This window comes from Acanthochromis polyacanthus, chromosome 15 (genome assembly GCF_021347895.1).
Source record: "Acanthochromis polyacanthus isolate Apoly-LR-REF ecotype Palm Island chromosome 15, KAUST_Apoly_ChrSc, whole genome shotgun sequence".
Classification (NCBI taxonomy): domain Eukaryota; kingdom Metazoa; phylum Chordata; class Actinopteri; family Pomacentridae; genus Acanthochromis; species Acanthochromis polyacanthus.
In genome coordinates this window covers 32,050,779-32,068,324 of record NC_067127.1, presented here as the reverse complement: position 1 = coordinate 32,068,324, position 17,546 = coordinate 32,050,779, and the positions used below count along the sequence as shown (strand labels likewise).

The 17,546-nt window shown below is 38.0% G+C and overlaps 1 protein-coding gene across 1 annotated transcript; it reads left to right on the top strand.

Moving 5' to 3' along the window:
* The first annotated feature begins 726 nt into the window (after positions 1-726).
* Positions 727-7,034, top strand: LOC110959137 (uncharacterized). Its single transcript, XM_022205912.2, has 2 exons — positions 727-3,796; positions 3,967-7,034. Exon 2 carries the CDS (start codon positions 3,994-3,996, stop codon positions 5,101-5,103), a length of 1,110 nt encoding a protein of 369 aa, XP_022061604.2. The 5' UTR covers positions 727-3,796; positions 3,967-3,993; the 3' UTR covers positions 5,104-7,034.
* The last annotated feature ends 10,512 nt before the right edge of the window (positions 7,035-17,546 follow it).

Here is a 17,546-nt window from a genome sequence, read left to right as displayed (position 1 = left end):
GGAAAAATTTAATATTAATAAAAAATTAATATTCATAAAAATTTTGATCAATCTCATATCAAAAAGTCTTGAATCCTCGTTTAAATTGACCACATTCTACACAAAGAAACACAAGACTGTAACTTGGTCTAAAATGAGGTATTTATTAACTATTCTATGAAAATAATGACAAGTGAACTATGTACAATGTAGATGTGTGTGTGTGTGCGTGCAGGACTACATGTGTGCGTGGAATGTGGGAGTGTGTGTGTGGTGTGAGAGAGAAGGAAATATGGTGAGGATTAGCTAGAGCTAACCTGACGAGGTAATCGGTAATTTGGATTAAGAATTCTAATGATTTGTAAGAGAATAAATTGATTAAATTAATTAATTGACCAAGCGGTTAGTACATCACCCATAGAATGGAATCAGAGCAAACTCAGCTGGAGTTATTGAAGTGAACCGTCATGGGGCAGGACATCCAGGCGGCCCAAACGACGACGCACCGTTCCGAACCCGCAGGTCCAGACCGTGTGCTGCGAATCTGAAGGCCTCGCAAGTCCCAGCCCCATGACGGTTCACTTCAATAACTCCAGCTGAGTTTGCTCTGATTCCATTCTATGGGTGATGTACTAACCGCTTGGTCAATTAATTAATTTAATCAATTTATTCTCTTACAAATCATTAGAATTCATAATCCAAATTACCGATTACCTCGTCAGGTTAGCTCTGGCTAATCCTCACCATATTCAGTTGTGTGAAAGTGAAATGTGTAGATTAATACATATGTTCATATGATGTGAATCATTTCATTCATAACTATATGTTTATGTTTATGACATTAAAAATATGTATCACAGTGAAAATATAACAACAAGTCAGAGATTTGGTAACAGGTAAATACAATGGTCATCATTCAACCTAAATGGAGAGGAAATTCAGAGATTAATAAGGGAATTCATTCCAAAATCATAGTATCCTGGGGAAGAAATGATTAACATCACAAATTAATAAATCGACTTCTATCAGACATGCAAATATGATCTTCAAATATGTCATAGATGAAACACTGTGAGTAACTGTGGTAAATCTGGAAAAACCAAATGCATATAGAAATATTAATTTGGCAAGTGTTTTTGTTTAAGTTCAGTTCCAGTCTCTTTGTTTCAGTCAAAGAGAGGGAGAGGGTGACTCCAGCCTTCTGCCATAAAGTTTTACGACTTGTTATCTGATCTGTGGAATGCAGAGACGTCTCTGGCTGAGGGTCTCCTGAAGCTGAAAAGGGATTTTAGCATGAAAGTTCATTAAACAAACATCCATAGCATATAATTGAAAGTCATTGTCTTTTAAAAAGAAGAAGTTATTCCAGGGGTTTAAATGTTCACAGGAGCTCCATCCTTCTGTGAATGAAAACCTACAGAAATACAAATGTCTCAATCCTCCTATAGAGATGGGTGTTGGTCAGTGCTGAAGAGAGAGACAGCTTATCTGAGTTTTGATCAGCTCAGGAATTCCAGGGCCTTTGCAGTCTTGCTACACAACTTACTCCCCTGCTCCTGATAAAGCACAGCCCCCCAGCCCGATCTCACGAGGATTCGTGAAACTGTCACGTAAGTTTTAGTTTCGGTTTCGTGCGCACCAACACGATTTCGTCATGTTTTTCGTGCCGCTCACCACGAAATGCGCACCAATGTATTTTAAACGGCGGACTTTTCGTGCCACTCAGAACGTATTTCAAAAGAATGTGTATATTATATTTTTAATGTAAAACCGTGGCGAATCCAACGCTATATTTTGCATGACATCGTCCCTAAACATAACCCTAACCATAACCCTAACCATAACCTAACCATAACCTAACCATAAGCCGGTGGTACACTTACCAATTTGCATAGGAATTTCAAGAATGTCCGGCGGCCGGCGGCCGCAAACGCAATCACACAAGCAGTATACGCCGATGGACAGCTTAGATCGTCATGAATCCGCCGGTATAAACCACTTTCAGATGTGATTACCACAGCGAAAAACATTTCGTGGTGAGCGGCACGAAAAACATGACGAAATCGTGTTGGTGCGCACGAAACCGAAACTAAAACTTACGTGACAGTTTCATGAATCCCCGTGAGACCGGGTTGAGCCCCCAGGCCGTCTTTTGAGGCGTCAGTGTGTAATACAAATGGCAAATTAGGATAGAAGTTGAGCAGGATCAAACCATTTTGAGGCAAGATGGGGGGAGGGGGTGCTGTATTTTTGTTGTTAAAACATTACGTATCAACCAAGTACTGTATGTTTGTTTTTTGTTTTTTACACTTTTCTGGTTTGTTAAAAGAAGGACATGCGATACCAAAAATAAAGATAAAAATCTTTTAAATTTTAGGGGTGCTGGGATTCAATTTGGGGGTGCTTCAGCACCCCCACAAATGGGCTAGAAACGCCTATGATCGACAATTAAAATAACTTTCTCCACTAAAACTAATAAACATGAGGTCAAATAGAAGGAACAGTTTTAAATACTGTAGTCCTAGTACGACGACAAGAATAAAATTTCTCAACAAAAACTAAATCTGCTGGTGGATTTCATTAAAGTCCTAATAAATGATAATAAAGTGTGGTAGTAAAGGTTTGTGGTGCTAAAAATCTCAAAGTAAAGATATCAAGTTGAACATCTGGATGGAGGTTGATAAAAGTTGACCTCCCTTCATTTCTCTGGAGCCGACTCCATGGATTTTAGAGATGCTGGTTAAAGACCTGCTCTTCTAGTCGTCTTCCTTCAAGTTGCTGTAAAAAGTCACTCCATCCTTGCTGAGTTCAACACCTCTTCATGATGACTTGTTCTGCCTCCGACCTCGTGGAAACTCCAGAAACTCTGGAAAACCCGTCGAGACTCAAAGAACTCGTGGAGACTCGAAGAACTCATCGGGTGGGGGAAGGTGAGGTGGGCGGTGGGAAAGTAGAGGGGGGAGGCTGTCACCCACCTCCCTGCCTACTCTCCGCCCTGACTCCACCCAGACTCCACCTTGGTTCTGCCCATGTGGTCACTTGGAAAGTATGATGACAAAGGGACGACGAAATTATGTTGTTTCACTGGATCTGTGGCGGTACTTGGAGGCCGCTCGTCCGCACACGGGGGCCAATCGCGTCGCCCAAATCATCTTTTCCCGACCACTCCCGTCACCCGGCCTTTCTTTTGAAAACCACTCGCGTCGCCTGTTCAGTCTTTTCCGGACAAATCAGAGCCCCCCGATCATCTTTCACCACCCGCGCTAATCTGATGCCCGGAATCATATTTTGCCCCCCTCTGATAGAACGATCGCATCGACCAATCGCGCGCTGGCATTCAAATCCCCTCTCCCCGCCGCAAGTTCTGTGTTTACGTTCGAGTAAACAGACGGAGAAATACAAGGCGGCTGAAGGCGGAAAAAAACCCCAAAGCAACAGTCCTACAGAAGCCTACAGTTTCTTATGAAACTGTAGGCTGCAGAGGTAATACATTAGCCTCATTTGACCATTGCTGCATATCACACATTTTTGATTGCTTGATATTTTGCCTTGTAGCACTGTGCCTCCTGTCCAGCCTGCACCAACACTGCCTCCTGTCCAGCCTGCACCGAGTGTGTCTCACGTCCAGCCTGCACCAACACTGCCTCCTGTCCAGCCTGCACCGAGTGTGTCTCACGTCCAGCCTGCACCAACACTGCCTCTTGTCCAGCCTCCATCTGATTTGTCCACTCTCCAGGCTGCACCTTCAGTGTCTTTCCAACCTCCATCTCCTGTGCCTGCAGTCCCGTCAACACCAGCATCCTCTTTGCAGCAAGTTGTAAGTGACTATTCACTCATATCTCATTTTAGAACAGTGGATCTATCTATGAATAGCACAGACACAAATGAAATACACTGCAAGTGCGTTTATGTGTTGTAATTAAACCTTAAACAGACACAAGGAGACTGTGTTTCTGCAGTGAATCTTAAACATTTTTATTTTTCCAGGCTGTTGATCAACACAACATCCCAGGAATGGACCGTGTGGATGAATTGGCAGAGTACCTGGTAGAGCTGCGGATGCAGACTGGCCTCACTCTCAACAACCAGCAGGCCAGCACCATTGTGGGTCTTTGGCAAAGTCTGGAACAGTTTGACAAGGACAGAATTGTGTATGCTGCTCGACATCAGGACAGATTGCTGACAGGCCGCTTTAGGTCACCCAAAAAGAAGGGAGTTTTCACTCCTGGTGTTGAGAGCACAAAAAGGTGTGTTCTGGGCTCAAGTGGCTCGCCTGCTCAGTGGCTTAACTGCTGTCGTCTCAGTGAGACTATATTTGTGAGACTGTGTAACATACGCCCAAGTCCCAAAAAAATGGGACAGCAGAGCATATCTCGGTGGTCTCTTATTCTACGGGATTACAAAAAAATCAGGCAGCTGATCTTGGCTAATGGAATTGTAATGCAGGACACCACTCTTCAACTGGTTGAGGTAAACCAGACCACCCTCATCCAGTGGCACAATCAACGGCTGAAGGGGCAGGAGGTCTCTGTTCTATTGCAAGGATTGCAGCTGCCTGAAGCTCGGCCTGTGGCAGGTGAACCACTGCTACCTGCAAAGAAACAATCTGCATTTCCTTTGCAACATCACCACCACCTTCATACATATAACATGCCACCCAACACAGCTGGACAGGCAAAAACTCGGTTTCGACAAATTGAGCCATCTACACCCCCCGCTCACTCTCAACTCTTGACACACGTGTCACATTCGTCAGTGCAGCTTCCAGGTACATCTGGTCTGTTAGGTACAAGATCAAGCCTCAGACCTATTTGCCCACAACCAGCAGCGCCACAGCTGTTTTGTTCTCCCAGTTACGTGCATTTTGTGACACAGCCCAGTCCTCTCCCTGGTCCAAGTACCTCAAGCACTACTGTTGCCCAACCTGCCAGTGACACAGGTGCAAAACGTAAATATAATGGAACGGTCACATCCAATACTTGTGGGAAGTGCAGACAGTTTCGCACACAAGAGACTGGCCATAGTCAGTATAAGGGCAAAATATATTGCCCAAATACTGAGACTGTAAGCAAGGAACAGTGGTTGAACATGATGAGGCAGAAAATAAAGCCACTGAACCTCTAAACATTCTGTTGTTGTTGTTTGCCTCTGAGGATTGTTGCTGTGAAGGAAAGGAAGAATACTTCAGGATTTGTAAAGGTATAGTTAATTAAACCTTCACAAATCCTTAAGTTTTCTTCCTTTTTTTCCTTTAATAATGTGCATATGTTAATGCTTCTTTTGAGTGTTAGCAGTTTTATTTATCAGAATGTATCATTATTGTAAGTTTTTGTAACATTTTTTGTTGTTGTTTTATTTATTGTAAAATAGTTGTAAAATATGTCCAGTTATGTGAAATTTCAGTGACATCTAGTTTCAAATACATCTAGTTGCTTACACTGGTGTCATCTCTCTTCTTTGTTGAAACTTTAATGGCATTAAATGTCATAATGTCAACAACAAATGTAAATCTGACTGCATAATACAGATAGCATTTGGATGACTTTAGGTACATCACAACAATTAAATCACTTACATTTTTTATTATAGTTCTACATTGTTAGTTGTAGTTGTAAGAATAAGCAAGTTATGAGTGTTTAAGTCATTGAGAGAACTTGGAATTCAACACCTAAACACAAATTGCAATTATTATCCATATGGTTCTGAGCGGGATTCGAACTCATGCCAGGGTTTTTTTTCCCCCTTTTTTTCTTCCCCCTTCTTCCCCCTTCTTCCCCATCTTATACGGACAATAGTTCCCCAGCTTTAGCTCAGTGAGTTAAGGGTGTGCCTGTAAAGCTGCAGGTTGCCAGTTCAAGACCAGATCTTTCTTAGATTTTTTGAAAATCCTGCCAAAGAAAAAGGCCAGTGGTAGGTCTTGAACCTGCTACTTTGCACTTGGTAGTTTCTCTTCTTACCCTCTGAGCTACTTGCTCAGATACTAGTTGTTTGTCTTTTTGCACATTTATCAGCTATTTTTTGTCTTCTTTTTTTTTAGCTCAAGTCTCGTCTCGACCGTTTTTCTCAGGAGGTTGGACTTCAGCCTTTGTGCTGGAGGGTTGAACCCTCAGTTCCAAGACTTTCCAAAGCCTCGAGACCTCCTGAGTCCTCAGGACCTGAGCTTTCACACAGTCTGAGGGCTGAAATTTTCCAAGTCCCACAGTAGTTCTCTGTTAGATTTAACTTTCAGACAGTCCAAGGACTGATATCTTCTTCTCTGTTAGTTTGAACTTTCTGGTTAACAGAAGCCTTAAAACTTGTGACGATGAGTCTTGATTTCACATTTAGACCATTGATCTGAGTTCTTTTCAGACCTTCACCTGTGGGTTTTTTAGAAATCCTGAACAAACTTCGATTCTCTTCACTGAACAGTAAAGTTTGTGGAGAGCAGAAGGTAACATTAGTTTGATCGATGCCTTCAACTACTAGTAGACTTTATCTGGAAAGCAGTTTTCTGATATGAGCTCTTAGTAAATCTGTCCACAATTAAACCGAGAACATAGAAAGAGGAAAAGTTTGAAGAAACAACTTGATGTTTTCATTTCAGACTAGAAACCTCTTTGAGACCTTTATCTGTTTTTGATCATTGTATTGTCTCTTCTGTTTGATTTGATCTTCTAAAATCTGACTGGTGTCTTTTAAAGTGTTTTGTCTTCAGTTTGAGTCTTCTTAAATGTTAAGTTTTGCTCTTTTTTCACATTTTATTCTTTTCTAATGTCTGATTTTGAAATGTTTTGTCTTTTTATTGTTTAATTGTTTTTTCAAATGTATCAGCTTGTTTGAAAAATTCCTTTTCTTTCCTAATGTTTAATTTTTTGATTGTCTAAGGTTTTTTTTTAATGTTTCACCACCTTTTAATGTTTAATTTTCTTTTTAAATGCTTCATTGTATTTTCTGTTTAATTCCTATTTAAACTTTTGTCTTTAAGATTTAATTTTCTAATTAAACATTTATTTCTTTTAAATAAATGCTTTGTCTTTTTAAAGGTTTAATGATCCAATTAAATATTTAGTCTGTTTAATAGAATTCAATTGTATTTATTGTTTAATTTCTTTTTAAGTCTTATTGCTTTAAATGTTTTTTTTCCTTTGATTTAATTGCTTTTTTTTACGTAGTTCATTTCTTTAATCTTTTTTCTGTCAAGATTTTAACCCCAACCTTAAAAATGAAACAAACCCTTAAATCACAATAAAAATACTTCTGTTGTCACAATCATGAGTTAGTCAGTTATTCAGTTTATCAATTCAACTTTATTTGTTCAGCACCTTTCACACAGATGACAAAACTAAACAAGCAAAGAGAAAAAACTATGCTTTAACTAAGATTAAAACTCAACATTAAAAAAAATTTAACATGGTAATAAAATTTGTTGTGATCAGATTGAAGTTTGTGAAGATGGCTTTAAGCAGTACGATGTCGTCACTGCTCTGGACATGGACGCCATGATGAGTACGACCAACGCGTGGCTGGAGAACCCGGTGAAGTTTGAGAAGTCTCATGGCGTTAATAACACCCTGGACACAGAGATGGTCCCGTAGTCCGACCACAGGGAGGAGGAGGAGATTCACATCCTCATTGTGGAGGGCTTCCTCTCTACACCTACAGGCCTTTGATGGGCATGCTAAACCAACGTTACTTTAATTCTATCCCATATGAAGAATGCAAAAAGAAACATATAGCTATACAGACATATTGCTATGGCACTAATTCAGGTTTGACATTATGATGTTCCAGACATTTGCATTAATACATTTTCTCAGACTGGACCACTTTGAATTTTATTGAACACCCCTGCTCTACTGGATTGCAACTGTTTTTTTTCCAACTTGTCAACAAGTTTGTATCGGTCTCTGGGGATGTTTTTAGAATTTCGTTCTGAAAATCCGACCTCTCTGTCAGTTTTTTGTCATTAAAAAATTAGTGCTTTTTTCAGTTAACCAATAATGTTGTGGGCCAGTCTGGGTCAAAAATGCCGGAGCTGATTTTTTGCCCCAGTCCACCCCTGCGTGTAGCATGTTTAACACCCCTGATTTATGACATAATAACTGTGTCAAAAACATGTAAATAATCTCTCTACTTCTAGTTATGCTTGTTCTGTTTCCATAAAAGTGCAGGACTTTATATTTCTGCGAAAAATGAGCCGACAGTGAGTAAAACCATGACAGCAGAAGGGGTTAATAATGGCTGCACTGCATCCACACTTTTGGATCGTTGTTTACTAGTGCGGCTCCACATACAGATGCGCTTTATAGAGGGAAGTATAAAATAAATCTGAGGTTTTTTATCGCTGCTGTAATGAACGGCTGCTGTAAGCTTTAAATAAAACGGACCGAGGATTATGTCCTTCGTCGTGGAGCAGTGGGGGCTGGATTGTTCGAGGTGATCTCAGCAACTTCACAGTTTTAGACACTTTAATGCAAATGTGGGAGAACAACGACGACATACATTCAGAGGATCTAGCGGCTGCAGCGGTCCACGATCTGAATGCATTTCAGAACCCCTCACAGTGACAGATCTAGTGGGACGTAAAGAAAAAAACAGCTGGGTAAATAATGCTTTCAGGCCATTTGCATAGGCCTCATTTTACCTTAAGACAGGGATGTCAAACATGAGGCCCGCAAGCCAAAACCGGGCTCCAAAAGATCCAATCCGGCCTACGGGATGACTTTGTAAAATGTAAAAATTACAGAGAAGACATTAACTACAAATTGTCAATCTGTAAAACTATAAATTTCAAATAATTTCTAGATCACGGGAAGTTGTTTTGACCATATAGTAAAATATCAGATTGCGAATTCTGTCATTTTGTATCTCGTTTTTGTCGTTTTGTGTTTCTTTTTGTCTCGCTCGTGTTTTTTCTCTCATTTTTGCCATTTTGTGTTTTGCTTTATTCATTGTTTTTGTTGCGTTGTTTCACATTTTTCTCATTTTTTGTCTCATTTGACCTTTTATTGGCACTTTGTAAGATTTTTGTCTAATTTTTTTGTCTCTTTTTTTATTTCATGACATTTGTCTTGTTTTTTATCATTTTGTTTCTCATTTTTGTCATTTTGTGTTTCCTTTTTGTCTCGCTTGTGATTTTTGTCTCACTTTTGTCATTTTTGGTCTGTGTCATTTGTGTAATTCTTTGGTCTTGTTTTTGTCGCTTTGTAACTTTTGCCTAATTTTTTGTCTCTGTATATTGTTTTGTGTCGTTTATCTAAGTTTTTGTCATTTTGCGTCTCATTTTTGTAATATTTTTTCTAGTTTTTTGTCTGACTTTTGTCATTTTGATCATAAAGTAACATACTCTATCATTCAGTTCCAGATAGCTGTGACTAAATACTTTGTGTCTTTGTAGACAATCTGTGATCTGTAAGTTGTAATGTGTAAATGATAAACTGAGGCATAATGTTGCTGAAATTAAATTTATTTTTCTTAATAAATTTGAGTTTATTCATAATGTTTTGTAAAAAGATAATTCCTTTAATGTGAGTATTTTCAGAATTGCATAAAAACAGGAAAATTTGGAGTTATGGTTATTTATAGGTCATTATGCTGTGATTTTACTGGTCTGATCCAGTTGACATCAAATTGGGCGAAACGTGGCCACTGAACTGAAGTGAGTTTGATACTCCTGCTTGAAAAATTGCTGCTCAAGAAACCCAGAATTGCCTACACTGGGCACATTTTTCAATTTATTTTCACCAAATCTGTCACTATAAATTCCCTGATTACCTTAAAATTTGGAAAACTATCACCACAGGCATGACTAGCTATTAATAAAAGCTGTTTCCCTCCCTGTTTGTCCAACTTTCACTTTAAAAATCAGCTCCAGAGTTCGAGCATGAGGTCAACTCTGCTGCTGTCGCCGCCATTAGTGACCAGGAGGAGATAAGTGCTGCTTTTTCGGCGCTCTCGGCTCGCTGTGTTTTTTTCTCCTCCAGATAAAAGACTGCAGTATTTAGCATTAAGTGGACCGCTGGCATCCCTCTGCTCAGCTCAATACCTGCTTGTCAGAGGCAGCAGGAAGCGCCGCACTTTCCCTTTTATCCTGATCTAAGGTCTTTTTAAACCAGTGGTGAGGATGAAAGGGGGCCGGTGTGTTTTCAGAAGGAGTCGATGTAAGCAGCTCAATACGCGACAAAAAGACTGATATGAACACACAAAGAAAAGGTGAAAAAATGAATAATTTAATGAACCTGCAAGTAAATGATTGAAGGTAGATTGTGAGAAATTACTGTTCAATTTGAATTGTCTTTTTGTTTTCGTTGTTTTGCTAAATTCCAGAACAAATCTGGTAAAATCAGGCAAGAAAAGGCATTAAAAGTAAGTTAAAAGTATTCATTTACAAACAATCTGTATTTTTACAAATGGTAATTTGTTCTGTTACACATTTTCCAACAAAACTACACTTTATTAAAAATTAATTAAAAACATCCAATTAATTTAAGGACAACTGTTGTTATTTAAAAGAAAAAATATGTGCATTAAGTACAGAAAACAGGTAAATAGTTTTTTTTAAAATCGGCATTTTAAACAAATTCCATGCCTTATTTTATATATATATATATATATATATATATATATATATATACACACACACACACATACATACATACACACGTGGACAAAATTGTTGGTACCCCTCAGTTAAAGAAGGAAAAACCCACAATTCTCACTGAAATCACTTGAAACTCACAAAAGTAACAATAAATAAAAATTTATTGAAAATTAAATAATCAAAAACAGCCATCACTTTTGAATTGTTGATTAACATAATTATTTAAAAAAACAAACTAATGAAACAGGCCTGGACAAAAATGATGGTACCTCTATAAAAGATTGAAAACTATTTGACCAGAGTGACATGATTAACTCAGGTGTGTCATTTAATTGACATCACAGGTGTTTCCAAACTCATAATCAGTCAGTCTGCCTATTTAAAGGGAGACAAGTAGTCACCCTGCTGTTTGGTGAAAAGGTGTGTACCACACTGAACATGGACAACAGAAAGCGAAGGAGAGAATTGTCCCAGGACATCCGAAAAAAAATTATAGACAAACATCTTAAAGGTAAAGGCTATAAGACCATCTCTAAACAGCTTGAAGTTCCTGTGACAACAGTGGCTCATATTATTCAGAAGTTCAAGACCCACGGGACAGTAGCCAACCTCCCTGGACGTGGCCGCAAGAGGAAAATTGATGACAAATTGAAGAGACGGATCGTTGGAATTGTATCCAAAGAGCCCAGAGCAACCTCCAAAGAAATTAAAGGTGAACTCCAAGGCCAAGGTACATCAGTGTCAGATCGCACCATTCGTCGTTGTTTGAGCCAAAGTGGACTTCATGGGAGACGACCAAGGAGGACACCACTGCTGAAAAAAACTCATAAAAAAGAGAGACTGGAATTTGCAAAAATGCATGTTGACAAGCCACAAAGCTTCTGGGAGAATGTCCTTTGGACAGATGAGACCAAACTGGAGCTTTTTGGTAAGGCACATCAACTCTATGTTCATAGACTCAAAAACCAAGCATACGAAGAAAAGAACACTGTCCCTACGGTGAAACATGGAGGAGGCTCAGTAATGTTTTGGGGCTGCTTTGCTGCATCTGGCACAGGGTGTCTTGAAAGTGTGCAAGGTACGATGAAATCTGAAGACTATCAAGGCATTCTGGAGAGAAATGTGCTGCCTAGTGTCAGAAAGCTTGGTCTCAGTCGCAGGTCATGGGTCTTCCAACAGGACAACGATCCAAAACACACAGCCAAAAACACCCAAGAATGGCTGAGAGAAAAGCGTTGGACTATTCTAAAGTGGCCTTCTATGAGCCCAGATCTGAATCCCATTGAACATATGTGGAAGGAGCTGAAACATGCCATTTGGAGAAGACACCCATCAAACCTGAGACAACTGGAGCTGTTTGCTCATGAGGAGTGGGCCAAAATACCTGTTGACAGCTGCAGAACGCTCATTGACAAATACAGAAATCGTTTAATTGCAGTGATTGCCTCAAAAGGTTGTGCAACAAAATATTAAGTTATGGGTACCATCATTTTTGTCCAGCCCTATTTCATTAGTTTGTTTTTTTAAATAATTATGTTAATCAACAATTCAAAAGTGATGGCTGATTTTGATTATTTAATTTTCAATAAATTTTTATTTATTGTTACTTTTGTGAGTTTCAAGTGATTTCAGTGAGAATTGTGGGTTTTTCCTTCTTTAACTGAGGGGTACCAACAATTTTGTCCACGTGTGTACAGCACCCTCCATAATTATTGGCACCCCTGGTTAAGATGTGTTCTTTAGTTTCTAATAAATTCAGTTTTTTCTAAATAATATAGGACCACAATGAAAAAAGAGGAAAATCCAACCTTTAATTCGAATGCATTTTTTCAGTGGAGGAAAAAATCACACATTAAAATATAATTCTTTTACATCAAATCATGTGTGCTGCAATTATGAGCACCCCTGATGTTAATACTTTGTACAACCCCCTTTGCCAACAAAACAGCACCTAATCTTCTACTATAATACAGTACATTTTTGTAGAATTTTCAGTGTGAGAGTATGCTTCTGTAATAAAAATAAATTTATTTTAAGGCTTTCAACACATCTTAACCAGGAGTGCCAATAATTATGGAGGACACTGTGTACGTGTGTGTGTGTGTGTGTGTGTGTGTGTGTGTGTGTGTGTGTGTGTGTGTGTGTGTGTGTGTGTGTGTGTGTGTGTGTGTGTGTGTGTGTGTGTGTGTGTGTGTGTGTAAATGTAAATTGATTTGTTCACAATGTTAAATTCAAATGAGCCAAAATATAATTATTTTACTTTTACTTCTGTAAATATATTTACAATATAGGATCATTTTTAGTCATGGTTCCATCATTTTAGGACATTTTTTGACTTATGTTCATATTTCTGGGACAATTTTCCACTTATGTTCGTATTTTTAGGACATTTTTCTAATTCTGTTCATATGTTCAGGACTTTTTAAATCCATATTAATACTTTATAGGACATTTTTCTACTTATATCAATATTTTTAGGACACTTCTTTATTTATGTTACTATTTTTAGCACATTTGTTCTACTTATATTCTACTTATATTCTACTTATGTTCTTATCTTTACGACATATTTCTACTTGAGTTCTTATTTTTCAGACTTTTTCTACTTATGTTCACATTTTTGGGACACTTTCACCTTTTGGTTTTATTCTCTCTCTGTATCTGTGTCGCTGGGGAAACATATTTCTGGGATTTGTAATCTAATAAACACTTTGACTTCAGCATCAAGGATTTTCAGGACACATGAATAATATGGAGAATAAACCAGGAGCAGACTTGTCATTAGAATCGACCGCGGTGCTGCTTCCTCCTGATATGATGCTTTTTATCGCTCATCGATACCAAACCTCTATTCATTAATGGTCGGTTTATAAGAGGAGGTCATAAAGCTTCACAGACGCTCTCCCGACACCACCATGAATTAACATCTATTAATGCATCACTGGAGAATCGCTGTGCGACGCTCTGAACTCCTGTGTGGCCAATTCATGTCACCGTGACAAATGAAGTCTGAATACTAATAGACGTGTTTGTCGTAATCATCTGTGCTTCTTTATAATCATAGTTTAATTAGGCTCGTTGTTTACAACTCCAATCACTGAACCATTGTTTCTTCTTTAACCATTCTCAGACTAACACACAATAATGGATTCTTCAACTTTTTAATGCCCACGTTACAATAAAAATAGCAAAATTACTAGAATTACTGATTATTTGTGTGCTTAACAAAAAGACCACTTTTATTCTTTATTTTCAGCAAATCCTTAAAAAAATTCCTCTTCTAAGTATTTTTGGTGCTATCTGGTTGTTATAAATTGATATGTACTGCATCAACATTTAAAAACAATAAAATCTAGCTCAGTCTAAAAAAAGAAATAAATTATTGACCGACGTCCCGTCCACAGCTTTATCTTTTAGTCACACCTACTGATCGACAGCCTATTAATAACAAGGATAAATGTTGTGAAGTTGTTTTTTTAAATTATTATTATTAAGCCTATAGATCATAACTAAACAAAGACATTTTAACAAAGTCTTGGGTTGGAGTTTCTGTTATTACTCCACCAAGGAACATTGCAGAGTTATGTAATGATCAGCGTCTGTCTGTCTGTCTGTCTGTCTGTCTGTCTGTCTGTCTGTCTGTCTGTTGGCAGCATTACTCAAAAACAGACAAACAGATTTGGATGAAATTTTCAGGGAAGGTCAGAAATGACACAAGGACCAACTGATTAGATTTTGGCAGTGATGCAGCTCATAGTCTGGATCAATGGATTTGTTAAAGATTTCTGTATCATTGCGAGATAGCAGCACGACATCACTGTAACTATGACAACAAGTGAACACTACATCAGCTGCCTGTTGATGATCACATGATTTCAATCCTATTACAAATTCAACATGAATTTATCAGGACCGTCAGAAATGATGAAAGGAACTACTGATTAAATTGTGGGGGTGTTTCTGAGTCCCATGAATTCCCACCGCCTGCTAGATATTTAGGTCACGTGATTCATTATCTGTACACAACTTAAACATGCATAACATGTCTGTGCTCAGCACAAAGTCATTTAGTTTGTGGGTACATCTATATTAAATGGCCACATTATATGTTGCCATGATTTCTGATCATCAATAACTAATAAACAATGCTGCATTTCTGAGAATGAACAACTTTGGTGCACTCCTGTGCTCTCTGATAGCTTTTCTAGTTTTGACACCAAGATTTTCATTTTCACTGATCACGCTGTCAGTCATCCGGAGTCGTTTGAAATTATATTTTCAGATGACAAATAGTGGACTTGTAGACACAAAAAAAATGAAAATCTGGTAGCAAGGATGCCAAAAAAATACATCAAACTAATGGATAAATACTGTAACATTCAGAAAATGTAAAAAAAAAAAAAAGCTTAAAAAATTACCGAAATTTCTGAAAATGAATGATTTTTCTAAACAGATTCAAATACAGTAAAACTGTTTTTTTTACATACAGTAAAATAGAAAATAAATAACCATTTGTAGAAATATAGACTTTTTATGTGGACATTTGAAGTCATGTTTCTACTTACATTTTAAATTTTAGAACATTTTTCTACTTACGTTGATAATTTTAGGATATTTTCAGGACATTTTTCTACTTATGTTTATTTTTTTAGGACACTTTTTTCTATTATTCATGATGAAAAGGAAATTATTTCTGTAATTTTACTAGTTACTAAAATCTGCAAAATATCTGTAAATTGTGTATGAAGTTACAGTTAAAAACTATTGAAAAGAACTTGTAGAATTTTACATATTGAAGGTAATTTGGCTGTTTTTGCACTTGAATATTCTTCATTAAACATTAAAAAGACAAAAGAAATTACAAACAAAAGACATGCCAAATTAAAGCTAGAAAATGAATTTAAAACAGAAAATAACTTTACAGCTTTGACTTACAGCATCCAGCAGCCACATCTGACTAATAACTGTGTGATTCAAGTGAGCAGCTCCAGCTTCTTTTTTCACTAAAAGAAAACCTTTTAGAAATGTTGGTGAGTAATCAGTGTGTTCACCTTTTTAAAACCTGAGTCAGTGAAGCAGAGCGACAGAGAATAAATACAAGACAAAAAGTTTCCTCGGCAGGAAACCGAAGACCTCGACCCTCCTGTGGTTTCTGATCAGCTGATGCAGCGTCGCTCCTTCACTCTTTACCCTGAGAGGAAGAACTAACAACAGAGGCTCTGTGTGACCGGTTTGGTTTTAATGTGGGAGGAGGAGGACAGCAGCCTGCTCTGTAAGCCTGCATCACTCGACCTCACACTGAATTACTCGCTGCCATCAGGCAGTAATGACATAAAGATGGAGGTCTGACGGAGCATCAATCAGCTGACCCTGAGTCCACAACCAGAGAAAGAAGCCGGACGGATGAGTTCAGACCATCAGAACAATCAGTTTTATCAGCCAACAAGCCCTGAAAATGACACTGGGACGAACATAAAACTGCACCTGTGTGTTTTTGGAGAAAGAAGTGATTGATTTTACTAATTTCATTTTGAGCTCTTTCCAAAATAAATGCCGCACTTGTGTCTCAAATGTAGGTCTTGAACTTGCCAGATTATACATTTCATTTGCTCTCCTTTGAGCTGGACAGAGTCTCTGTGAACAAAATGAAAGGTTCAAAGAAAAGATTTGGAATGAAGTGGATCTGAACCCTCAAAGGGCGCTTTAAAGGCAGATTTTAAGGACATTTTTCTACTTCAGTTCATATTTTTAGAACACTTTTCTACTCACATTCATATTTTAGGACATTTTTCTACTTATGTTAATAGTTTCTGACTTTTGTTTTTACCTATGTTTATATTTTAGGATATTTTTCTACTCATGCTAATATTTTTAGGACAGTTTTCTACTTAGGTTTATATTTTTGGACTATTTTCTACTTTAGACTTTAAATGGAAACGGCTGTAAGTAAAGCAATATCCCATCTGGGATCAATAAAGTTTTTCTGGTTCTTATTCTTGTACTACATGTGTAGAAAGGTTCGTATTTTAGAACATTTTTAAATGCAGAAAAGGAAGTGATGTGGATCTGAATCTTCAAAGTGAGTTTTAAAGACAGATTATCGGTTTAAAAATCACCAAAATTGCACTATTTCTCACAGCCAGAAACTCTGAATGTTCACACTATCAACTTTTCAACTGGTCTTGTGACATTCAGTTGTTATAAAAAATAAACAAATATATGCTGGCAAATTTCATGAAAATCACTTGACTCTGCGTGTGTTATTTGGAATTTGTACAAAGTATGTTCAGCTGTGAATGAATGAAACGAGGAGATTTCATTCGTGTGACTTTTTCATTTTTAAAAATGCCCAAAACAAACCAGTTATTGTAACCAGATTCTGTAACAAAATGTTTTTTGTCATAGTTGAGAAGTTACAGCCCGATCTCACGAGGATTCGTGAAACTGTCACGTAAGTTTTAGTTTCGGTTTCGTGTGCACCAACACGATTTCGTCATGTTTTTCGTGCCGCTCACCACGAAATGCACACCAATGTATTTTAAACGGCGGACTTTTCGTGCCACTCAGAACGTATTTCAAAAGAATGTGTATATTATATTTTTAATGTAAAACCGCGGCGAATCCAACGCTATATTTTGCATGACATCGTCCCTAAACATAACCCTAATCATAATCCTAACCATAACCTAACCATAACCTAACCATAAGCCGGTGGTACACTTACCAATTTGCATAGGAATTTCAAGAATGTCCGGCGGCCGGCGGCCGCAAACGCGATCACACAAGCAGTATACGCCGATGGACAGCTTAGATCGTCATGAATCCGCCGGTATAAACCACTTTCAGATGTGATTACCACAGCGAAAAACATTTCGTGGTGAGCGGCACGAAAAGCATGACGAAATCGTGTTGGTGCGCACGAAACCGAAACTAAAACTTACGTGACAGTTTCACGAATCCCCGTGAGACCGGGTTGGAAGTTACT